Source organism: Anabrus simplex, chromosome 12 (genome assembly GCF_040414725.1).
Source record: "Anabrus simplex isolate iqAnaSimp1 chromosome 12, ASM4041472v1, whole genome shotgun sequence".
In the NCBI taxonomy this organism is placed as follows: domain Eukaryota; kingdom Metazoa; phylum Arthropoda; class Insecta; order Orthoptera; family Tettigoniidae; genus Anabrus; species Anabrus simplex.
The window spans coordinates 37,650,997-37,675,255 of NC_090276.1; the positions used below are offsets into that span (position 1 = coordinate 37,650,997).

Below are 24,259 nucleotides of genomic sequence, written 5' to 3' on the forward strand. Positions count from 1 at the left end.
GAAGATCCTGCTCGTAAGTCTGTAGAGGTGCATGCGGGTTAGGTGCCCACTGAAGACCCGGCGCCTTTTTCCTATACACGTGACGATGTCTTCCTGATGTTCGTATAGCTCATTGTTGTGCCAAATTCTGTTTCTCTCTTCTCTTACGGGTCCCCGTATTCTCCTCATGATCTTCCTTTCCTTGAGTTCTAGTTTCCTGAGAGGGCCTTTTCTGGTCATCACGAGACATTCAGAGGCGTAGAGAACAGATGGTTTTACTAGTGCATTACAGTGCCTGTGTTTGAGGTACTTGGAAAAGTACTTTGATGAGTAGATGCTTCTGCAGGAGTGGTAGACCCTCTCAAACTTGGTAGTATTTATTATGTAAGAATGAATTTATATATTTTTTCTAGTAAAGATCATCGATTCGCATCTTGTTAAAAGTGAACTGAAGGGACATTCCCCCTCCCCCACATTCAATCAACGCTGGTGTTACGCACTTAGGCAGTTTGCTCGCGTGAAATTCACGGCATAAACCTGTTACTGGATCAAGATTCAGTTGGTCTTGGCTTAAGTGGTCATTCATTCATTCATTAATGTGTTTTAGAATTTATTCTTGTCTTTGAGAGTAATCACCTGCACATTATGACGCACTTACCTAATTTACCCACTTGAGTGTGTCGGACTAGCGATGTACGTCAGTGAGGCCGCCTGTAAATAGTCGAGACCTTGAACTAGGTAACGAAACGAATCTAACTTGGACTGAGTCACTCTTTTGAAGTCCTACGCTTGTTTGAATGCATGCGTCAACACGAAGAGCAAAGAATCAACAAAGAAGACTGTATAACATAGAAATCTTGGCATTCTTGGGTTATTTTTGGTTTGTATCAGATTTGAGGTCCTTGGTATGTCAGATGAAAGGGTTGGTCGTGATATGACGCGGTCCGTATGTCTCGAACATTGATATAACATTGCAAGTTGGTCGTGCGGTTAGCGACATACAGCTGTGAACTTGCTTTCGGGAGATAGTGGGTTCAAACCCCCACTGTCGGCAACCCTGAAAATGGGTTTCCGTGGTTTCCTATTTTCACACCAGGCAAATGCTGGGGCTGTACCTTAATTAAAGCCACGGCCGCTTCCTTCCTACCTCCAGCACTTTCCTGTCCCATTGTCGCCGTAAGACCTATCTGTGTCGGAGCGACGTAACCCAAAACCAACCCCATGGCGCAACAGCCCCGAAGGGCCATGGCCTACCAAGCGACCGCTGCTCAGCCCGAAGGCCTGCAGATTACGAGGTGTCGTGTGGTCAGCACGAAGGATCCTCTCGGCCGGGGGCGCCATCTCACCATCAGATAACTCCTTAACTGTAATCACGTAGGCGGAGTGGACCTCGAACCAGCCCTCAGATGCAGGTAAAAATCCGTGATCTGGCCGGAAATCAAATTCGAGGCCTCCGGGTAAGAGGCAGGCATGCTACCCCTACACCGCGGGGCCGGCGGGCAACGTAAAGCCAACTGTAAGTACCGGTATATATAACATTGCTAGAGGGATCGAGAAACATTGTTGGTTATCTCCTCCGTTTAAGGTTACAGGGTAAAAACCTGGGATTTAAGAGTGCTTAAGTACAAAAGACTTACGTAGATTTACTAGTTTGTCAAAGAATTTCCTTTTAGGTCAAAATTCTTGCACTTCGCTGGCATATACAGCCTGTGCGTATAGTTAGCTCCAATTTGTCATGGAGCATTATGGAATTGTGATCAATAAAAATGAATGATGGAGATAATGGTTTCGAGCCCAAATGTTGGCAGCACTGATGATGGTTTTCCATGGTTTCCCATTTTCATACCAAGCAAATGCTGAGGCTGTACCTCCTGTCCCAAGGTCACCATACGATCCGGTTCCATGGCTAAATGGTAAGCGTACTGGCCTTTGGTCATAGGTGTCCCGGGTTCGATTCCCGGCAGGGTCGGGAATTTTATCCAGCATTGGTTTATTTCTCTGGCACGAGGCCTAGGTGTAGTCTGATATGTTTTTGACATTTTTGACATGCTCTATTGGTGAAAAATATCTAATTCCCTCCATGGGAATTTAGAATTTTCCATTCAGAATTGCTAGGTGGGCAATAATTCCATTGTGAAGATTTATCTCCCATATGCAGTTATCAGACTGTGCTTCTTATAAGGCCTTCTGATGAGTTTACCTACATACACCCCAGCATCAGTGGGTAGGGTCTGACACATCCCACTCTGATGAGTCTAATGTCAGACCTAAGACGAAATGCTGGTTAATAGAGCAAACGCCTGAAAAGCCTTACTTCTGATATGTTTCTGACAGTCAATGATTTACCACAAAATGTCACAGCTCATGCTCTTATATCTTATGCGGACGATACACCGTTAATTACAAAACAGCAGAGAACCTCAGGTTTGCATCAGATGTCGCAGGAAATTTTTGCAACTGCAATGCATTGGTTTTCATCCAATAGGCTGTTGTGCAATCAGGAAAAAACTCAGACTAGGATTATCCAAAGATATTGAAAGTCAGTCGGTCAAACTTTTGGGTTTTCATATAGATGCCAAATTGAACTGGGACACACACATTGATCATGTTTGTAAAAAAATATCATGAGTGGCCTATTTGATCTGGAAATTGAGGGATTTAGTTAGCAGTGACTACCTAAGGATGGCATATTTTTGTCTCTTCCAGTTACACATTACTTATGGACTGTTATTATGAAGGCATTCTTCTTATGTATATAATATTCTTCTAATACAGAAAAAGGATGAAACCACCTATTCAATACTGGTTAAGTCTTTATGACTATAACAATGTCATTACATTAAGTTTGAGTTTGGTATGGTACATGTTTCGCCTGGCATTGCAGGCATCATCAGCCATTTATTCTATCTCCAAGTCAGAGCTCTGAGTAGATGCTATTTTAGGATTAATCATAGTCAAGCATCCCTATTAATGATACTATAAATATTATCAAAATGAACCTTACCAAACACAGTAAATTAAGCAAGTTTGAAATAAATGACTTTATCAAATTGTTGAGCTTTGTTTTGAACAACAACTACTTCACTTTCAACAACAAAATCTACCGTCAAAAAGGACTGGCAATGGGAGATCCCATTTTGGGCATTTTAGCTAACATTTTCACGGATAATCTAGAGGCTAACAAAATTGTAAACAAAATCAACGGTCTCCGCCTATGGATAAGATCTGTTGATGACAACTTTATGTAATGACATTGTTATAGTCCATCAAAAGAGTCGCAGCATATCCAGGTGCAGATATTTCCTCGGATCATAATCCATTGATAGCTAACGTAAGAGTTTGTCCGAAAATCATGAAGAATAAGCCTAGAAGAAAGGTACTAAATACACCTAATCTGCAAAATTGTGAAGCTCGGCAGAAAATTGCTCAGGATTTGAATAGGCATTTAAAAGAAATCAATACCAATAACTGTGAAACAGCAAATGATTTATGGAATCAGTTTAAAAGTTGGGTAGAGATACTTCTTCAAAACAAAGATCAAAAGATACATCCAATGAAGAAAAAGAAATGGATGACAGATGATATTCTTCAACTAATGGAACAACGAAGATTAGTAAAAAATGATGCAGAGGAATACAAAAAATTACAACGCCACATAAGGAAAGAAATACGTGCTGCGAAAGAGAACTGGATGAAAGAACAATGTGTGGAAATGGAAATCTTTCAATCTAAACATGATCTGTTCAATATACATCGAATATTAAAGGAAATAGCTGGTATGTACAGAAAACGTAACCTTTCTGTACTGGTTGATGCTACAAACAGGCCTATTATTAATGAAGAAGAAGTTTTAAATACTTGGGAAAATTATCTGATGGAACTTTTCTGTGATCAGAGGGGTGAGGAAACTAACCAACGAGCTAATTGTGAAGGCCCTGACATTCTTAAATCAGAAGTGTTATATGCTGTGAAAGTTTCAAAAAGCAAGAAATCACCAGGTCCAGATAACATCCCTGTAGAACTTCCTAAAATGATTGACGAAGACAATATCCAATTCTTGGTAAAGTTGTTCAATACTATATATAATACTGGAGACATCCCATCTGACTGGCTGTTATCTACATTCATCACGTTGCCAAAGAAGCAAAAGGCATGTAAGTGTAATGATTATAGGCTAAGCCTCATGAGCCACACACTTAAAGTATTCCTTCGTGTAATACATAACAGAATCAAGACTAAGTGTGAACAAGACCTCTACGAAACACAGTTTGGGTTCAGAAATTCGTTTGGTACAAGGGAAGCATTGTTTGCGCTAAATATCCTAATTCAGAACAGTCTAGATCAACAGCAAGAAGTGTTTGCTTGTTTCATTGATTTTGAAAAGGCATTTGACAGAGTTCAACATCCAAAACTTGTAGAACTCCTAAAAGATATAGGAGTTGACAGCAAAGATATCCGCATTATTGAAAACCTGTACTGGAGACAAAAGGCCGTTGTCCGAATCGGAAATCAAACTACAAACGAGATAGCCATCCAAAGAGGAGTTAGACAAGGTTGTGTTTTGTCTCCATTGTTATTCAACCTTTACTCGGATAAAATTTTCAAAACAGCTTTAGAAAATCAACAATATGGAATAAAAGTAAATGGCGGCATAATTAACAACATAAGATATGCGGATGATACAGTCATCCTGTGTGACAATTTTGAAGGTCTCCAACTCCTGCTCAATAATATCAGTGCAGTAAGTGAGGACATGGGACTAAAAATAAATGTAAACAAGACCAAGTTCATGATCTTCAGCAGACGTGCCAATGCTGAGGCAATCTTACAACTAAACAACCGACAGACTGAGAGAGTAACCACTTTTAAATATCTGGGTGCCATTGTCACTGAACAACTTGATCCCGAGAAAGAAGTGAAACAGAGGATAGCAATAGCACGAAAAATATTTACAAAAATTAAATCTTTCTTTTGCAATGACTACTTAAATTTAAAACTTAGACAGAGAATGGTCAAATGCTATATATGGTCAGCCTTGGTATATGGTGTGGAAACATGGACTCTCAAGAACATATCAGTGAAACGCTTGGAAGCCTTGGAAATGTGGATCCACCGTAGGATGCTCAGGATTTCGTGGGTTGCACGACTAACGAACCAAGAAGTACTCAGAAGGGCAAGAGCAAGTCGGGAACTCGTTCCAACAATAAAATTCCGGAAGATCTCTTACCTTGGCCACATCCTTAGAAATGACCGTTACCTCATCTTACAGCGGATTGTACAAGGCAAAATACAGGGTCGAAGAGGTGTCGGGAGGAGGCAAACATCATGGCTTGGAAACATCAAAGAATGGACTGGAATTCACAGTGTTGAAAGACTTTTCCATCTAGCAAGAGATCGTTCTGCATTCGCCACAGTGATCGCCAACGTCAGGGGGACCTGATACGGTACTATGAAGAAGAAGAATAGTCATAAAGACTTAACCAGTATTGAATAGGTGGTTTCAATAAATTAATGTTTAACATCTAAAATTGAATTTCAATATGGTCAAAATGAAAATAATCACTTGTAACAGAAAAAGGTTGTGCGAACAATATGTGGGGCTGGTGCAACTGACTATCGTCGACCTCTCTTCATTAAGCTTAAAATACTGACAATTATACATTTGTATTTTTATATATCTTTGACATATATTAAAAACAACTTAAATGAATTCAGTACTGGAGAAAACATTCACCTTCATGATACTTGGGGCAAAGCAGACATTGACATCCCAATTCACAGGCTGTCAAAAACTGCTCACTCATATAAAATCAGATTATTTAATAAATTACCACATTCTGCACGGTCCACTCCTTTTAAGTAATTTTAGAAGAAAAATGTATGATTGATTAATAGAAAAATCAATTTTATAATACCTCTGAATTCTTAGAAATGCATAATGTTAATATAACTTTTAATAAAAGGTGTATGTTCATTTAGCCTTAGTAACATTAAGTACTAAATTATTATCAGTTGACGAAGCCTATTTTATTGTATATGGTCAATGGCAAATAAAGATTCTTGATTCATACCCATAGGCCTACCTGATTTTCGCCCTCCCATACAGTGCTGGGATATTTGCGTTGTAGGCCTAAATGGGTGTTAAAAACCTCTTGTCGATAGTATGAAGAATTCCCCATCAGATTATTAGTGACACGGCAAATGGTTAACTTGCCATTGTAGCAGTATCCAGCGATGATCATGAAAACCCTCAGAAAACTTTCCTGGCATTCTTTATAAATTTGATCTTTTTATGTGTGTCGAGCGAGGTCTGTTACTGTCAGTAATGTACATCCATGATTCGTTTAATGTCACCACATTTTTCCATCTGTCGCCTGCCAGGTAGCCCTTATTCAGCTTTCTTGCGTTAGTGCAATGGTCCAAAATAAGACGAGGCAACAGCTTGTGAACTCAGCGCTTATGCTGCTTTTCTAATGGCAGGTCCTTGTTGATTATGGTGTTAACTGTTGAAACAGATATCTCCAACTTTCGTGCCATAGTCCTTTCGGGGGCAGGGTTACCACCTGAGACAAGGGCCTTCACTTACCTCACCACTTCTGGTATACGACTGGTGGCTGATCATGGATTTGCCTGTGTTTTTCCCCTCTGGAATTAAACCCAGTTGGCCTTTACCTTTTTTTTTTTATCTCATACAGCACTGGTCCCGTTCTTTGATATAAATAAATCACACTTCTTGCACATTCCTTGGATTGCAGAATTGCTATAATTAGCATCGGATAGGGCTGTTATGTAGCCCTCCCAGTAGGGGTCAATCCGATTTGGCATTGTTGCAGCTAATATCACAAAACTCTACACGCATGTTCTCAGTACTGACTTGAATCATCACTCCCCATTTTGACGTGATAACAGCACTGCCAGCAACCTTCAAATTCGCCACCAGAGCTCCTGAACGATCTTCTGTAGTGATAGCGTGCATGCCTCTTACCCGGAGCCCCACGTTTGATTTACGACAAGGTCAGGGATTTTTACCTAGGGCAAAGGGCCCTTAGGGATTTCCATGATGATGCTGATGTTTGTTGTTTAAAGGGTCCTAATATCTTGGTTATCAGCCCCTAATGGAATGAAATATAATGATAGTTTGAAAGTCCAAAATCATCCACTGACCAGAACTCAAAACATGATGATGAAGAATGCATGGATGAATATGAATTTAAGACAATCAGTGGATCCAACCCGCAATGCCCTACCTTCCTAGAAACTATCTGAAAACAATAGTATTACTGACCAAGGGACTGCTTCTAAAGCACATTCTTGAAACGATGATGCTTGATGTATAAAGGGGTCCAAAATCCAGGTGAACAGCCCCTCATAATGCTACTTATCGCGAGTAAAGTAGAACCATGGTAATCGAAACCGACTTTCAACCTATTAGGTCGTGTTACGTACATTTAGTACGTGTTGAAGAGATGTTAAGTACAGAACAAAAATGGCCAACCAGACACCAGTGGGATCCGAACCCACAACCTCCCGATTTCGCGTCGGTTGCTCTACCAATTGAGCTATGGTGGCCTAGGCCATCTTTGTTCTGTTGGAAAGGATCTGAGCTACAGGTCTGGTACTACTACCATCACACTGTAGAGTGCGTTTAAGTTGCCCGTTGAGGGCCAAGTCAATGAATATTGAATTTTCACGACCGCATTGTAATCGAAACCGACTTTCAACCTATTAGGTCGTGTTACGTACATTTAGTACGTGTTGAAGAGATGTTAGAGCAACCGACGCGAAATCGGGAGGTTGTGGGTTCGGATGCCACTGGTGTCTGGTTGGCCATTTTTGTTCTGTACTTAACATCTCTTCAACACGTACTAAATGTACGTAACACGACCTAATAGGTTGAAAGTCGGTTTCGATTACAATGCGGTCGTGAAAATTCAATATTCATAGAACCATGGTATTTGTCACGTTGTGGTACTAATCAAAAGTAGCGTAGACTCACGGTGTTTCACGCATTATGATACTACTCACAAGTATAGTATGTCGCAGAGGTAATGCAGACCTATGGCGTTTCTCATATAATGGCGCCACTCATAGGCAACGCAAAGCAATGGTGTTCCTCACATAGTGGGTACTAATCACAGGCAACGCAGACCCACTGCTCATATAGTGGTACTGATCACAGGTACTCTAAACCCACAGTGAAGCCACCCTCTGTTGCTACTAATCACAAACCTCTTTTATACTTAACATAGTGGTACTATTGTTGATAAACTTAACCATGATAGGTTAAAATAACTGTTTGATCCGTATTGACTAGTTTGTTATGTTTTATTCTTTGTATCTGACCACTGATGAAGGGAATGGTTGAATTCCTGAAACATGTTTGGTTGAATAAATAATTTTCTTTCATTAATAAGTGTATTGACAAGGCTGATTCAAATATAACTATTTTAAATATTTCTGTACTACATTCATAGTGGTACTACTCGCAAGTAAAGGCGACCCATGGTGTTCCCTGCGTGATGGTACTAATCACAAGTAGTTTCATGGTTCTAATACAATCATCCCTTGGTCACCCCTTACTACAGGCAGGAGATACTGTGGGTGCGTTCTTCGTCTACATCCCCCACCCACAGGGGGTCTCAGGGATTTCATTCGATGAAGAATTCATTCTTCCGCACGTGGGTATGGCACAATGTCGCACGAGACATTTTTAGTAATCGTGTTCCATTTATCTAATAATGTTATTTGTTTTACGTCCCACTAACTACTCTTTTACTGTTTTCGGAGACGCCAAAGTGCCGGAATTTAGTCCTGCAGAAGTTCTTTTACATGCCAGTAAATCTACCGACACGAGGCTGACGTATTTGAGCATCTTCAAATACCACCAGACTGAGCAAGGATCGAACCTGCCAAGTTGGGGTCAGAAGGCCAGCGCTTTAACCATCTGAGCCACTCAGCCCGGTGTTCCATTTATCAATTTCTCGGTTTATAACATGGTGAAATGAACCAGGTGTATTTTGAAAGAGAAAGGTTGAAATGTTAAAACAGTTTGACCAGAATTAAAACCGGACTATTGATTTCAAAATGCAAGGGGTCAAATTCCACCTTTTTTTTAAAAAAATAGTCCAATAAATCTCAATTGGATTTGAAAACCAAGATAGCTACATATTAAAGTGATATGGAAACTTATCAAATCGTAACAAAAACTTACTCTTTTTATCTTCGAAAGTTCAAACCCATTAAAATATATATTTCTTCTTTCGAGACCTTGTGAGTTGAATTTTATCAGAATGAAGTTTCAGTATTCTCCAGTTGATGAATGAAGAATTGGCAAGGTTCCATTTTTTTCCCACCTCCGAAGCTATAGCTCAGATTCTACTTTTAATCAGTACACTGAAGCTATGTCAAACTTCAACCAATATTAATCAGAGGAAGATCATGTTACGAGATCAATTTTAACATGTAAAAGTCTTTTTCTAAGAATGTGGAGGACAGTATTTTAGAAAAACGGAGTGTAGAGATTTTAGTGTTTTTTTCTTTTTTTTTTAAACATTCTCAAAAGGACATGGGCTCATCAATTTTAAGTCATTGGACAGTGACATTTCTGTATTTTAATTAGATAAAATAATTTTTGAGATGCTTCGGCTGAAAAAGTCTTAAATAAAAGACGAAACATGTACAAAATTATGCTTATATAATTTAAGATTAGATGTATTTTCACTTGTAAAGTGTATTGATTAGGTGGATCATTAAACCAGATATTTATTCTTATTCCGTGTCACTACTGGGCTTCTTACTATTCTCTGTCTTCTTTATTGTGAGTTCATTCGTGTAGGTATTTCTAATAGAATGGAATTTTTTAGTTAATCAATTGTATATAGATACCGACTCCCATAGGGAACCTGAAATGTTTGTCTTGAATAAATTCATCATTTTATATAATTGGAATTATTTTTAAAGTTCAGTTACTTTTTAACACGCCTTGTACAGCTATCAGATCGTAAAAAGGCTATATCGGCATTCGTTTTTATTCGAGACATCTATCTCGACCTTACCTTCTGCCGTTCAAATCTGACACCCCTGCTTACTTGGACAACAATCTCGGACAAGTTCACAAGCAATCATTACCCCATTTGCGTTACATATGGATTTGGCCGCCCTGTCCCCAGTGCTCATCCTCATACCCCTGCTAGTAATATCCGATCATTACGGAATTTAGATGATCAAACCCTTTCCTCATACTTACAATATTACTTTCACTTTTTCTCGGAAAACACCTTAACGTATCAATCTCTCGTGGCACTTCTCAGCCAGTATCTTGATACTTATCATCATCGTAAACCTTCTGTTACCTCCAGCCCCCATCCCTTTCATTATATTTGGTGGGATAATGAGTGCCACCAACTCATTCACAGCGTAAACTTTTATTCTGTACCTATCGACAATCCCTTACACGTCTGAATTATCTCAGGTTGAAACATCATACTGCCAAAATTAAATTGATTTTCAATAAAAAACATCGTGCCGCGTGGAAATTATTTATATCTTCTCTCACTACGCATATATCTCCTGTACAATTATGGAATGCCATCCGGATGATGTCACGTTCCACCTCACATAATGTTCAACGAATCATTCCACAAGATATTCTCCACTCCTTTATCCATTCATTGACCCCAGATTATACTTTACCTCTATTTCCACCTTCCCCGTATGCCCCAAACTCTCAATACTCCACACTCCTTCAACCCCTCCAATTAAGTGAATTGCAATCTGTCCTTCATTCAGCATCCACATCCTCTCCAGGTTCAGATTACATCATCTACAAAATGCTTCGATTATTACCCTTGCACGCGCAGTCGATGCTCCTGCACTTTTACAACAACTACAGCTCCCTCTCACAGGTGGCTAAGAGTTGCCCATAAGGCTCTGTATGTTTTGCACGGCTAGCCTATTCACGTGTACTGGAGGAGCAGTGTCGCTGAGATGTCCCAATTCTTGGAATGGTTGACACTTCCTCCCCAAGCGCAGTTGTAAATAACACTGTATACTCTCTTGGACTATTGCCCTCTTTGGGACGACCTTGTCTTGTTGGATGTGAAAGGAAAGTCCTGGCTTGATAATTTGTATTGAAATTATGCACGATAAACTTCATGATAATTCTGTATTGACTCAACTGTACCTCTAAGAGAGAATAATTATAATGTTCCACCTATTCAGTTCACTTTTAAACGACTTCCCCATGACTGAGGTAAGGCTCTTCAAGAGTGAAGGTGCATTCGGGAGATAGTGGGTTCAAATCCCACTGTTGGCAACCCTGCAGATGGCTGTCCGTGGTTTCCCATTTTCACACCAGGAAAATACTGGTGGCTGTAACTTAAATTAAGGCCCCAGTCGCTTCCTTTTTACCCCTATCCCTTTCCTATCTCACTGTCGCCATAAGACATATCTGTGTCGGTGCGACCTAAAGCAAAAAAGAAAAGAGAAACGTGAAGGTGGGAGACGAAGAAACAATACAAACATGGAGAGGATGAAAATCAGTAACTCCCTTCTTACATTCCGAGGAAGAGATGCAGATACCAGCTTATGCAATCCATTCTGCAAGGGAAGAAAGCACGATATAGGAAAAGGATCTCTAGTTTAAAACTCTGAGAAGCTGGACATTCAAAAACAACCACAGAAGTATTCTGAGAAGTGGTCGGCAGGAAAGACATGGTAATGATAATAGCTGTCAATATCTGAAACAGATAGATAAGATGTCCTGATAAACTTTGCAAGAATATGAGTTGGTCAAGGGAGGTTGGAGAGGAAAAATGAAAGGAGCCTGGCACGAGTAAGTGGAACCTGTGCCAGAATGAGTTGGGATCCCAAAATTGCTCAAGATATAACACAGGCTGAGCATCTGAGCTTGCATCACTTTTTTAAAGCTTTCCTTCGGAATTTAACACTTTTCTTATTTTTATTCTTCATCAGAGCATTTTTCGTGCAGCCAGAGAGTCTGCTGAATATTCACCATCAGAAGCTTTTAAAGCTTAGGGTGTTTTTGTATGAAGATCCCTTCAAAACTGCTAACAATGAAATCTCCCTTATTGATGGCATTAAATCTTCTTTGCCACTGAAGCAGGGGAAGTCCTCTCTCTCTCACAGGTTGCAGGAGGAATCAGCAGCACAACTCCTTGAGCTGGTCCACATTCTTAGCAAACTGAGTCAGATATTCCACTTCTACCGGGTGCAGTTTGCCACATATGATGAGTGAGTGGAGGGGTGGGCCGAGGTCCTCGTTTTTCATCTCGCTGAGGGAGCACGCCACTATGGTTTGTGTATCCGACCCCACTCGGGCTAGACCTACACACAAGCTGGTAGCGGTGAAGGCTGTAACAACAAAACTTCCATCACATCTTCCGGTCTAGATCCATGCAGGGAGAGAATAGAGTAAAAACACAGCCAATCAAATCCACATAACCCTTGTCGAAACATATGACAGGAAATAAGATGCAAGACTATTGCAAGCAACATCAGAAAATGTTGCAACACTTTGGTTCAGTTCTTCAACGAATGTTAATTGTTAACACTGCTGTTAAGGAAATTCAACATATAATTTAACAAATTGTTAATACTTGTGTTAAATTAACATGGCAGCTGTTCTGTTAACATTTCAAAATGGTAGCTTGTACACCGCAGGACATAAGTTTAAAGCCTTACTGCTGTTTGAAGACTATTTATAAACTGAAGAAGGCAAAGGACGAACATACTAAGAAAAATGACTTTTTTTAGAGTTATCAGAAGAAATTTTTCTACAAAGATACCTAATTACCAAATCCATAATGAACAAGGTACTAGAATAAATTAAAAATAGGTTAGAGTTTCCTCACAGATTGAAAGTATCAGTGTCTCCAGTTCATCAGTTATTATGCATTTTTTTTTTACGTCGCACCGACAGTTAGGTCTTATGGCGACAATGGGACAGGAAAGACCTAGGAGTGGTAAGAAAGCGGTCATGGCCTTAATTAAAGTACAGCTCCAACATTTGCCTGGTTGTGAAAATGGCAAACCATGGAAAACCATCTTCAGGGCTGCCATCATTGGGGTTCGAACCCACTATCTCCCGGATGCAAACTCACAGTTGTGCGACCCTAACCACACGGCCAACTCGCCCGGTCCAGATATTATGCTTTAGACTCTTTTCATGTAATTGTCGGCGACTATGTTCAAGAAAGCAAGACAAGAGTGTGTAGTATTCTACAAAGAATTCCTGCTGCCATTGCAGAATTAACAAGGCACTATGTTATTTCCCCCACAGTAAAAGAATGACCAAAAATCATTCAAGACATCAATGATCACATATTGCCAGTGATGAAGGAGCCTTAGATCGCACTATTGTAAGAATATATTGAATGCTGTGATATAACAGTCTGTTCCTTCATTTTTCAAGCACGCTCGCTTATTTTCAAATTAAATCTACAACAACATTTGTCTTGCATTCATCATAATAAATCTTTTGTTGCCTCTTACTTGACATCTTTATGTCTTAGTAGTCTCCACTAACCATAACCTATAATAATATCAACCATGTGTGACAAAATACTATTACAACATACTGCTAGAAGCGCTTTATGTAAAGAAACAAAGGATGCTCACTGCCAAGCGCGTTCAGCAATCTCACAGAAACGTGTTAAATTTTCTTTAACATTTTTCGTAACAAATGTTGGAAATGAATTTGTGAAACAGGGAACTTTTAACTGAAGTGTTAAATTAATAACAATTGTTACTTAACATTTGTTAAGTAAAATTTAACACGGCTGAAGAAACTGGACCTTAACCAAATATTCTAGTTAATTCAGTATTCAAAAATGCTAAAAAAAGAACAGTCGAAACCGTTTAATGCGACATAATATAATGGTGAAATCTGATGGTCCTGCCTTAATCCTACACAAACACTGTCCTTTAAAAAAAAAAATCACTTATTATAACATATCGTATAAAATAATGTATTTTTATAACATTTTCAGAGAAATATATCGACTATAACGTCCAACATTGATTTTTATTTGTTACGAGTTTGGGAATTGCTGACAACAATGTAAAGCTTATTTTCAAACTTTTGTTTTCAGTAGAGTGTAGATTTCAAATCAGTTTGTCTATTAAATAGTCAAGGCAAGTATCGCTGTCAAGATGAAGAAAGGGAAAGTGTTTAATACTGAAAAAGAGTCACTCTTAATAGGGTGATTACATATTGGGGAAACAAACGTCAGCATCACGAAGGAAATAGGTGTATCACACTCAATGATTTCTACAATTTGGAAGGACAGAGAGAACATCTCATTTATTAGCCAAGACCGTGTGCGACATTACTGATCAATTTACACTGTTCCTAGTTCTTCAGAGTTGTTATAACTGATTTCGGCTGTATAACATAAAAAATATATGTAAATCAAAATATCACCTGGATGGATGACCATAGAGGGAGAAAGGTGATGACGATGATGTTTGTTGTTTAAAGGGACCTAACAGCTAGGTCATCGGCCCGCAATGGTACGAGGTGAACGAAACAAAAATTCAAAACTTATCCAATGACTAGAATCTAAAATGGATGATGATGAAACAATTTTTTTTTTTGCAAGCTGCTTTACGTCGCACCGACACAGATAGGTCTTATGGCGACGATGGGATAGGAAGGGCTAGGAGTGGGAAGGAAGCGGCCGTGACCTTAATTAAGGTACAGCCCCAGCATTTGCCTGGTGTGAAAATGGGAAACCACGGAAAACCATCTTCAGGGCTGCCGACAGTGGGGTTCGAACCCACAATCTCCCGAATACTGGATACTGGCCGCACTTAAGCAACAGCAGCTATCGAGCTCGGTATGAAACAAAATAATCAGTGGATCCAATTCACAATGCCTTCATTACTGGGATGATACTCATTATCTAAAGTGGTCCAAAATCCAGGTCACTGGCCCCTCATTATGGTACTAATCAATGATAAAGCAGAACCATGGTGTTCCTCCTATAGTGGTACTAATCACAGGTAACGTAGACTCACAGTGTTTCTTGCATGGTGGTACTAGTCACAGGTAATGTAGATCCATGATATGTCACACACAATGGCACCACTCACAGGTAACACAAACCTGGTGTTTCACACATAAGGATACTACTCAAAAGCAATGCACCCCTTGGTGTTCCTCACATAGTGGGATTAATCAAGAGCGTCGGACTTCCCGTAATGTTGCTCACTTAGTGGAAGTAATCACAGGTCATGTATACTCATGGTGTTACTCACTTAGTGGTACTAATCATAGGCAATGTAGACTCATGGTGAATCACACATTATAGCAATGCCCACAGGCAAAATAAACCCATGGTGTTCCTCACATAATAGCACTACTATTCTCAGGCAACGCAGAACCATGGTTTTACTCACATAATGGTACTGAAATGAAATATCGTATGGCTTTTAGTGCCCGGATATCCCAGAACGGGTTCGGCTCGCTAGGTGCAGGTCTTTCTATTTGACTCCCGTAGGCGACCTGCGCATCGTGATGAGGATGAAATGATGATGAAGACAACACATACACCCAGCCTCCGTGCCATTGGAATTAACCAATTAAGGTTAAAATACCCGACCCGGCCGGGAATCGAACCTGGGACCCTATGAACCGAAGGCCAGTACGCTGACCATTCAGCCAATGAGTCGGACACATAATGGTACTAATCATGGGCACCAGCCAAACCTGCGGTGTTTCTCACTTAGTGGCACTAATCACAGGCAAACGTAGACCCATGGTGTTTCTCATAAAGTGGTACTACTCATGGTCTGCCTGCTTCCTCCAGCAAATTAGTACTTGTTCTACATCAGACATCAGAGATATACTTCTTTGCCTGAGGTCCTAAGTCAACTTAAATACATCATATTATGTCAAGAAGATCATAACCTTAATTTTTTCCATTATATTATATATTTTAATGTTATAATTAGTCCTACAAGATTGTCTTTGTATGGTATACATATGTTTTATTCATCACATAATCTGTTTAATGTTTATTTGGCTGAAGATGGCCACTAAGTGGCTGAAACTAGTCCCAAGACTTATGTAATATCATTTACTTGATATATTGTATTGAAAAGGTGGACCCTCTTGTCAACTCATGGGTAACGCAGATCCATTCTGAACACAGGGGAACTGACGGGTGGAATACACACGATGATCATTATCACAAACAACGGCTAGACGTGTAGTGCTCCTCACATAACGGTACTGTTCCTATAAAACGGAGACCCATGATTTTCCTAGCAAGGTGGTACTAGTCGTAAGTAACGTCGAACCATGGTGTTCCACATATAATGGTACTAATCACAAGTATTCGCATGGTTCTAATTTCATCATCCCTTGGTCACCCCGTTTAGTCGCCTCTTACAACAATCCTGGGTGAATGGAGAGAAAAGAATTTGTCAGGAAAAGACATTGTGGTATTGAATATCAACAAGATGAAACTGACATAAAAACTATCCATGAACAGCTAAAACAAGATCTCAATCAGTGCAAAAGTGAGACACTACCAGACAGTGAACTGTTCCGAATACTTACACACTGCTGAATGCCTGAACCTGGAAAAAATCAAGATTGATCAAAAAGTTGGAACTAGTGGAAATAAAGATTCTGACAAAAAAAATTTGGACCTCAAAGAACAGAAGATGGATCATACAGAAAGAAAAACAGCCAAGAATGGTGCTGCAAGATGGAAAAGAAGAGATGTTCTTTGGACACATGTGCAGAATGGACCAGGAAGGTGGTTGTATGATCGTGAAATGCAGATGCTAAACTTCAACCTGTAAAGTCACATATTCAGGAATTTGAAATGTGGTATTTGAAGGACCTGCTTAACATCCCCCGAATATTCTCAATTAAACAAGTGGAAGTACTCATTCTCAGAAAGGCTGGTGAAGGAGGAGTCGACAACTTCTACAATGCACTGAGAGGTTCTGAAAAGAAGGTGGTCTTAAAATTAAACTTTAAGTTTTATTTTTAATTTTAAAAATTCTTTGCACCCCCTTAAGTGGATTTTCCAAAAACAAATTCAACCCCCTTCTCAGTCCTCCCACCCTGAAGTGGATTTTCCAATCACCAAAGAATACATGTTTCTTTATTTTTAAAGGAGATTTGAAATACCAATTTTCACATCTGTAAATTTTTAAGTTTTTTAGATAGACTGTAGATATATTCCTTAAAAAATTTACCCATTTAAAGGGCGTTTAAAAGAAGCAAACATGGGGTGAATCTTTTAAATGAGTATATCTAAAAAAAGTACCAATTTTCACGTGTGTAACATCTTCAGTTTTTGAGATATAAGTATCCTCATAAAATAACCCCGTTTTCACATTTTTACCCCCCCCCCCAAATTAGTGTATTTTCCCAAAACAAAAAAATACATGTTTCTTTAATTTTAAAGGAGATTCCAAATAACTATTTTCACCTCTTCCAACTGTTAAGGTTTTGAGATACAGTATATACTCATTTTAAAAAATTTACCCCCCTTTTTACCCCCTTAGCGACGGAATATCAGATTGTTTTTTTCTTTTGATTCCAGCTAGACTAGTAAGTAGTGAGGAAGCACTGTAGGAGGACACCAAAGTTATAAACATCTCTTAACAGAAATATGTGTCATAATGAAAATAAAATATATCATTAAATGTCATATAAGGACATTAAAACTACACTATTCAATTTACAATTTTCTTAAAATGTCATCCTTGTCTATTACCTAAGAATACAGTCAATTTATTAAAATTAGCATCTCATAAACATTTACAAAATCTTCCACTTCAGAGATCATGTCAGTTAAATTCTGTGGCTTGGTTCTAAAAGGGCCAATGTAATTTTTTATCGATATTGAGATATTAACTGATACAAACGTGTTTTATCCTGGCCTGCAACATGTTAAAAGGGCCAATGTCTCTGTTAAGTACTAAACGAACAGTTAACATTTAATTAAATAAGCCCTTGCCAATAATGTTAGATTACCAATAAAGATTAGAGACCTGGCAATCTTTAAAGAATACGATAGAAAAAATGAGCGTTTAATAAGGTGACTTCCACAAAGAAAGTATAAAGTTATTTAAAGTTAGTTGTTGAAAAAAAATAATTGGAAAACTATAAGTAAAACTTCAAATGCTCATAGCTCAAAAACAGGTTTTTTGACATTGGCCCTTTTAGAACCAAGCCACAGAATTTTGTTGGTATTTCCATCTGTCCTTGAAAATACCTAGAGTTGTAGCTCTTCACTGCAACCTAAGTTGAATATGCTGTCATCATCAATAAACATAACTGGCCTTGACCTTAGCATCGGGTAACATGCCTAATAATAGCCTAGGATTTTGTTAGCAATTTTAATCTTAGATATGAGAAAGCGGCTGAAATTGCCTATAAAAGTTACGTGAAATATCTCCTGCAATTAGACATTGTAATATTATATACAGTAGAAGTCCGCTATAGCGAGTACGGCATATAACGAGAACTCCGTTATAGCGACGACTATTTTCTGTCCCTTTAAAATTCCTATATTAAACTGTGTATCATCCTTCGGTTACAGCGAGAACCCTATCACTGGCACATCCATTATTACGAGTGATTAAGCTCGCGCGAATTTTTCCGTTACCGATATTTATGCACCCCAGCGATGATATTGCATGCGATCGATTACCTTCGGCATCGTTTCCTCGTTATGTGCACTAGCGATTTCTCTCGTCGAAGGCGATGTCGGAGTCGATTCGTAATATCCGTCGACAGCTGTTCCATAAAGAAAATTCAAAATTAAAGAGAACATATGTTCGTAATAAATGCGTAAATAACGTGTCCGATAACAGTTGTTAACTCGTGAAAAATTAAGGCTGACTAAACGACCGCTTAATTTTGAGGCTAAATACTGCAATTAAGTAAGAATGGGATACACCTCGAGATATGGCAGAGTGCTTAATTGATTTCAGAGGTTAGTTTATATTTTGTCGCGTCTGGTTAAATTACGGAAAAGCTATTATGAAAATTTATAGCGACAAAGGAATCAATTCTCTACTGGCGCTTGAAGTGTGTTTTCATCATACGTATAGTACGGTTAAGTTAGGATACGTGACGCTGTTTAAATAAGAAAACTGAAACGTTTGCAGCAAAATGTGATAGATCATCTTCGGTACATTATAGTTTTCTCACTTTGTGCATTTGCGAGCTCTCGTTGACATTCAAAAGCGATGTTGGAGTTGATTAGTAATACCCATCGACTGCTGTTCTTTAAAGAAAATTCGAAATGAAAGAGGATAACACATTTTCATAATAAATACGTAAATAACGTGGCCGACAGCAGTTGTTAATTCGTTAAAAATAAAGACTGAAGTAAACGATATCTTAATTTTTATGTTACGTACGGAAATCAAGTAAGAATGTGATACACCTCAAGATATGGCAGAGTACATCACTGATTTCAGAGGATATTTCATATCTTCTCGCGTCTAGTCACGGCTATTTACATGCAAATTTTTCGCGAGGAGGTTATTTCTCTACATACGTTTCAAATATGTTTTCATGATAGGCTACATATACGGTTAGGTTAGGTGACGCTGTTTGAAGAAGAAAGCCGATTTGTTTGCCACAGAAATCTCTGGAGTGATACCGTATTTCTCCGAATCTAAGACTTTTTTTTCTCTCAGAATCTCATGCGAAAACTCAAGGGTTGTTGCATTCGCGGCCTAACAGTAAGTTAATGGATACCACTGGCAACTACCGCAGTAACCACGCTGCTTCTTTTCACACGCGCACAGAACTCGTTGACAATAAACGACCGCCTCTTTACTACACATCGCTAGCCGCGACAACCGGTTGTACAGAGCCTGCGTGTTTCTCAAATCTACAGAATGGCAAAAGCATGCGACCCTTCGAATTCTTAGAACAGCCATGGCTACTCAGTGGCAGTCATAACGCATCTATTGTACTTGACGATTCGTAAAATTAAGGTTTATAGACAGCAGGAATATTTTCGTGATGGATAGTCGTATTGTAAAGATACGTGGAAAAGGTATATTGCCGGCAAATTTTCAATGGGTTCTAGTCAATATTATGATGCCAATTTTAAGTTAATGTTTATTAAACACTCAGAAATGTAGAATAATTGTGCAGCCGCAAGAAAATACGGCATAGGCCTAACTAAAGCCAATATTTGGCGTTAGCGTGAAGACAAAGAGCTGAAAAATGCGTACCGGTACTGTACAAAAATTGCATTCAGTGGTCCGCAACAAGGACGCTTTAAAGAAGTCGAAGATGAAATTGTGAGGTATGTGCACAAAAAACGCAAGGGTGGAATGGCCATACCGTGGCGCAATAAACTCGTTCGTTGACTTAACGTTCGCGATTAGGCTAGCCGCTGAATTTGGCCGAACCCGACACGCGAGACATGGGTGTAGCGGCAGCCGGTTATATCTGACACTGCGTAAAAGTAACATTTTTATAGACAGCAAGAATAATTTCCTGATGGATCGTTGTATTGTAGAGACGCATGGAATAGGTACTGCCGGAAAATTTTCAACGAGTTCTCTTCGGTATTATGATGCCAATGTTAAGTTAATGGTCCTTAAACCCGAGGAAATAAAGAATAATTGTGCTGCCACAAGAAAAAAGAGAAAGAAATACGGCGTGATGAAAGTCAATGTTTGGCGTCTAAAAATAGTTTAAAAATGCATAGGCCTACTGTACAAGGCATTCATATGATTTTACAAACTTCTTTCTGAACCAGATTTAAATTTTTTGAAGGAATAATTGGGGTTCATCTTAGATTCGGAGAAATACGGTACTATATTTTTTTCAGAATGAAATTAAACACACACTTTCAAGTAGTATCGGATTACAAAAAATAACAAACAAGTAAGCCGTAGTGTGGATATCATCTGCGAAAACGCAAGGTTTGAACAAACTGATTGCCGTTTCATACCCATTTTAAAGTGCATGAAGGGTTTTCTGACTTTTATACAAAAATCGGATATAACGACAATCCGTTATAGCGAGTAAATTTTTCGCTGTTATGAATTCTCGCTATAACAGACTTCTACTGTATGTAATAAATAAAAATCAGATCAAGTATTGAAAAGGTGGACTCTCAAGAGACATTCTTTCATTAAAACATAAGTTGTTTAATACAGACCCAATTATGAGATTTATAACATCGTGAACATGTGAAGAGCTAGAAAACTGGTATGCCAATGGGTTAAAATTCTTGGTCCAGCCTGGAACTGAACCTGAAGTCCTCTGAACTGGAGGCCAATATGTTGACCATTCAGCCACGAAACCAGACAAATTATTACATTTAGCTAAATGTAACTTGCAATAAATAGATACTTTACCTAATTCAGTTCCTTTATCTTCCTCTTTCCTCGCCAGGATTTGTAGCAGTTGATCAGCGGCCTCACTCACAGACATGAAGCGAGGAGGTAAGTATTCCTTCTTTTTCTTCATTAGACTTTCAAGGGTAGGCTCCTTTACTTTTATGTCTTTAACACATAAGAGAATGAGTGTTAGAAGCATTCTAAAAGAAGAAGAAAGTCATAGCAATTCATACTGACTAGGGCCTGGATTCATATGTACCAGGTGTATGCATAGGTTTTAGATGGATTTTTGGTAAAGAAAACACGTAATATTCAAGGAAAATTCATTTTTTTGTTTATTCAAAATATTGGCCATCGGCTTCTACGCTCTCCGACCATCGTTTCAGGTAAGTAATGAATATCATGACAGAAAAACTGCTTGTCTTTTGCGCAAACAATTCATCGAGCCATTTTCCAACTTCCCCAAAATTGCTGAAGTGCTGCTCTGCGAGCGCATGCCCCTTTGATGTGCCAGGTCGGGGCAGTAGGGCGGGTGCATAAGGATGTCCCATCCAAGTGAGACAACGGACTATCGTGTAACAAAATCATTTTGCCATGTCCTCTGGCCCATTCCAGTCGTCTTTCGATCAACGTAATCATTTGTTGGCGATAGCGTTGTGCATTAACGGTTTTGCCGGGCAATTGCACGTCTTTGCACTTTCGTGGTCTACCAGACTTTCCACAGCCTTTTTCTTTTGTTTAAATAAGAAAAGCAATGCGTGCCGTAAATGTTCCTTTTCAGGCACAAACATTGACATGATCACTGAACGATACAACACAGACGTTAGTGTTTGGCGGACTCAACTTGTGTGTATTGGTAGGGTAATGCCAGACAAACAAACTGATGTACAGTGTCAAACTTGTACGCTGCATACTGTTCACTAGCGCCATCTGTTAGGGAAACCGTAGAAGACTTATGCATACACCTGGTAATTGCATATTCCATTCCTTTACTTGTAGACAAGTGAAAATGTCAGCGAACTGTGGTTCTGATATGGTTATACTTGTGTTTCATTTTACATATTCTTAATAATACAGCATATTTTTACAAATTCTCGTCAATATTGCATATTTTTACATCATCATCATCATCAATGTCCCACTCCAGTCGCTCGGGTGTGGTTATATTTTTACATATTCTTAATAATATTACATATTTTTACATATTAGGTGAAGAATGTAACATTTCTGTACACATCTAGGTACTTAATTTAAAAAAATTGTGTCAGCTTCTTTAATTTTCAGACTGTAGTAAAACAATAGATGATGATGATGATGATGATGATGCTTGTTGTTTAAAGGGGCCTAACATCGAGGTCATCGGCCCCTAATGGTATGAATTGAGACAAAATGGCATGACAAACTAAAAGTCTAAAAATTCTCCACTGACCAGAATTCAAAGCGTGAGAACGAGGAATGAATGGATGGACATGAATTTAAAGCAATCAGTGGATGCGACCCGCAATGCTTGACATTCACAGAAACTGACTTAAAAGAACAGGATTACTGACCAAGGGACTGCTGCTATAGCATAGCACTGAATCGATGATGCTTGCAGTCTAAAGGGGGTCCAAAATCCAAGTTATCGGCCCCTCATAACAGTACTGATTGCTAGGAAAGTAGAACCATGGTATTTGTCCTGTTGTGGTACTAATCAAAAGTAGCAGAGACTTGCGGTATTCCACACATTATTGTACTACTCACAGGTTATGAAATTCGACATATAATACAGACCTATGTTTTTCTCACTTTGCGGCACTATTTACAGGCAATGCAAACCTATGGTGTTCATCACATAAGAGTACTAACCACAGGGACCTTCCCCTATCCTGTGGTGTTCCTCATATAGTGGGTACTAATCACAGGCAAGGCAGAACCATGGTAGCTATCATCCCATGGTCCTGCTCATATGGTGGTACTAATCACAGGTATTGCAAAAGCCGACTGCACGGTGCTCCTGTGTGCTACTAATCACAAACCCATTTGGTACCTAATATAGTGGTACTACGCACAAGTAAAAGCGACCCATGATGCTCTCTGCGTGGTGGTACTAATCACAAGCAGTTTCATGGTTCCAAGACAATCATCCCTTGGTCGCCCCTTTCAGTCGCCTCTTACGACAGGCAGGGGATATCGTTGGTGTATTCTTCGTCGGCGTCCCCCACCCACAGAGGGTGTGTGTTTGGTCCGCGAGAGGTATTTTATTTCCCTCAAGTCCGCCGGCAAGTTGGTTAGGACACCCCTATCCGCTACCTGGGACGCGCCACGTGGGAGTATCACCTCTCCCCCTGCTGTGCCAGCGTGGAGTAAAACACTAGAACCCATTTTCATTATGAGACAACTAATGGAAAAGCAATGGGAGTATGGGAACGATATGGTGATGACGTCCATTGACATTGAAAAGACATATGACAGTGTCCCCAGGACTAAAGTTTGGGACAGTCTGGTGCAAAAAGGAATTGGACAAGGATTAATAAAAATGATCATGGCAGAGTACAAGGAATGTTGTAGTTATGTGCAAACACAAGTTGGCAGGACAAGTTGGTTCAAAATTAACTAGTGGGCTGAGACAGGGAAGTGTTATATCACCAATTCTGTTTACAATAGTAATGGGTGACGACATGAAAACAGCAAAAGCAGCAGATGGAAGAAGAAAAATGAACATGTTGTTATTTGCAGATGATATTGTAATTTGGGGAGAAGAGGACACGAAGGTTCAAGAAGATCGAAGAATGTGGATTGACTATAAGTGTAGAAAAAAGTAAAACTCTTGTTATGACTAGAAGGGAGAAGGAAGGAAAAGGTCAGATTAGATTTGCAGACAAGCCCCTGGAAGTAGTGGAGACGTTCAAATACCTGGGGAGTGAATTAATGGAAAATG

General features: G+C 39.2%; 1 protein-coding gene across 2 annotated transcripts in view; it reads right to left on the bottom strand.

Moving 5' to 3' along the window:
• The window catches only part of Dph5 (diphthine methyl ester synthase), a 306,310-nt gene that overhangs the window by 263,303 nt on the left and 18,748 nt on the right, over positions 1–24,259 (bottom strand). Inside the window, exons 4-5 of one of the 2 annotated variants that reach the window (XM_068229830.1) lie at positions 21,358–21,504; positions 7,980–12,351 (exon numbers count right to left, since the gene is read on the bottom strand). In XM_068229830.1, the coding sequence (XP_068085931.1) occupies positions 12,140–12,351; positions 21,358–21,504 (359 nt within the window). In that variant the 3' untranslated portion in view covers positions 7,980–12,139. Of the gene's footprint in view, positions 1–7,979; positions 12,352–21,357; positions 21,505–24,259 lie in introns of those variants that run through there. The other variant, XR_011018859.1, reaches the window with a different exon arrangement.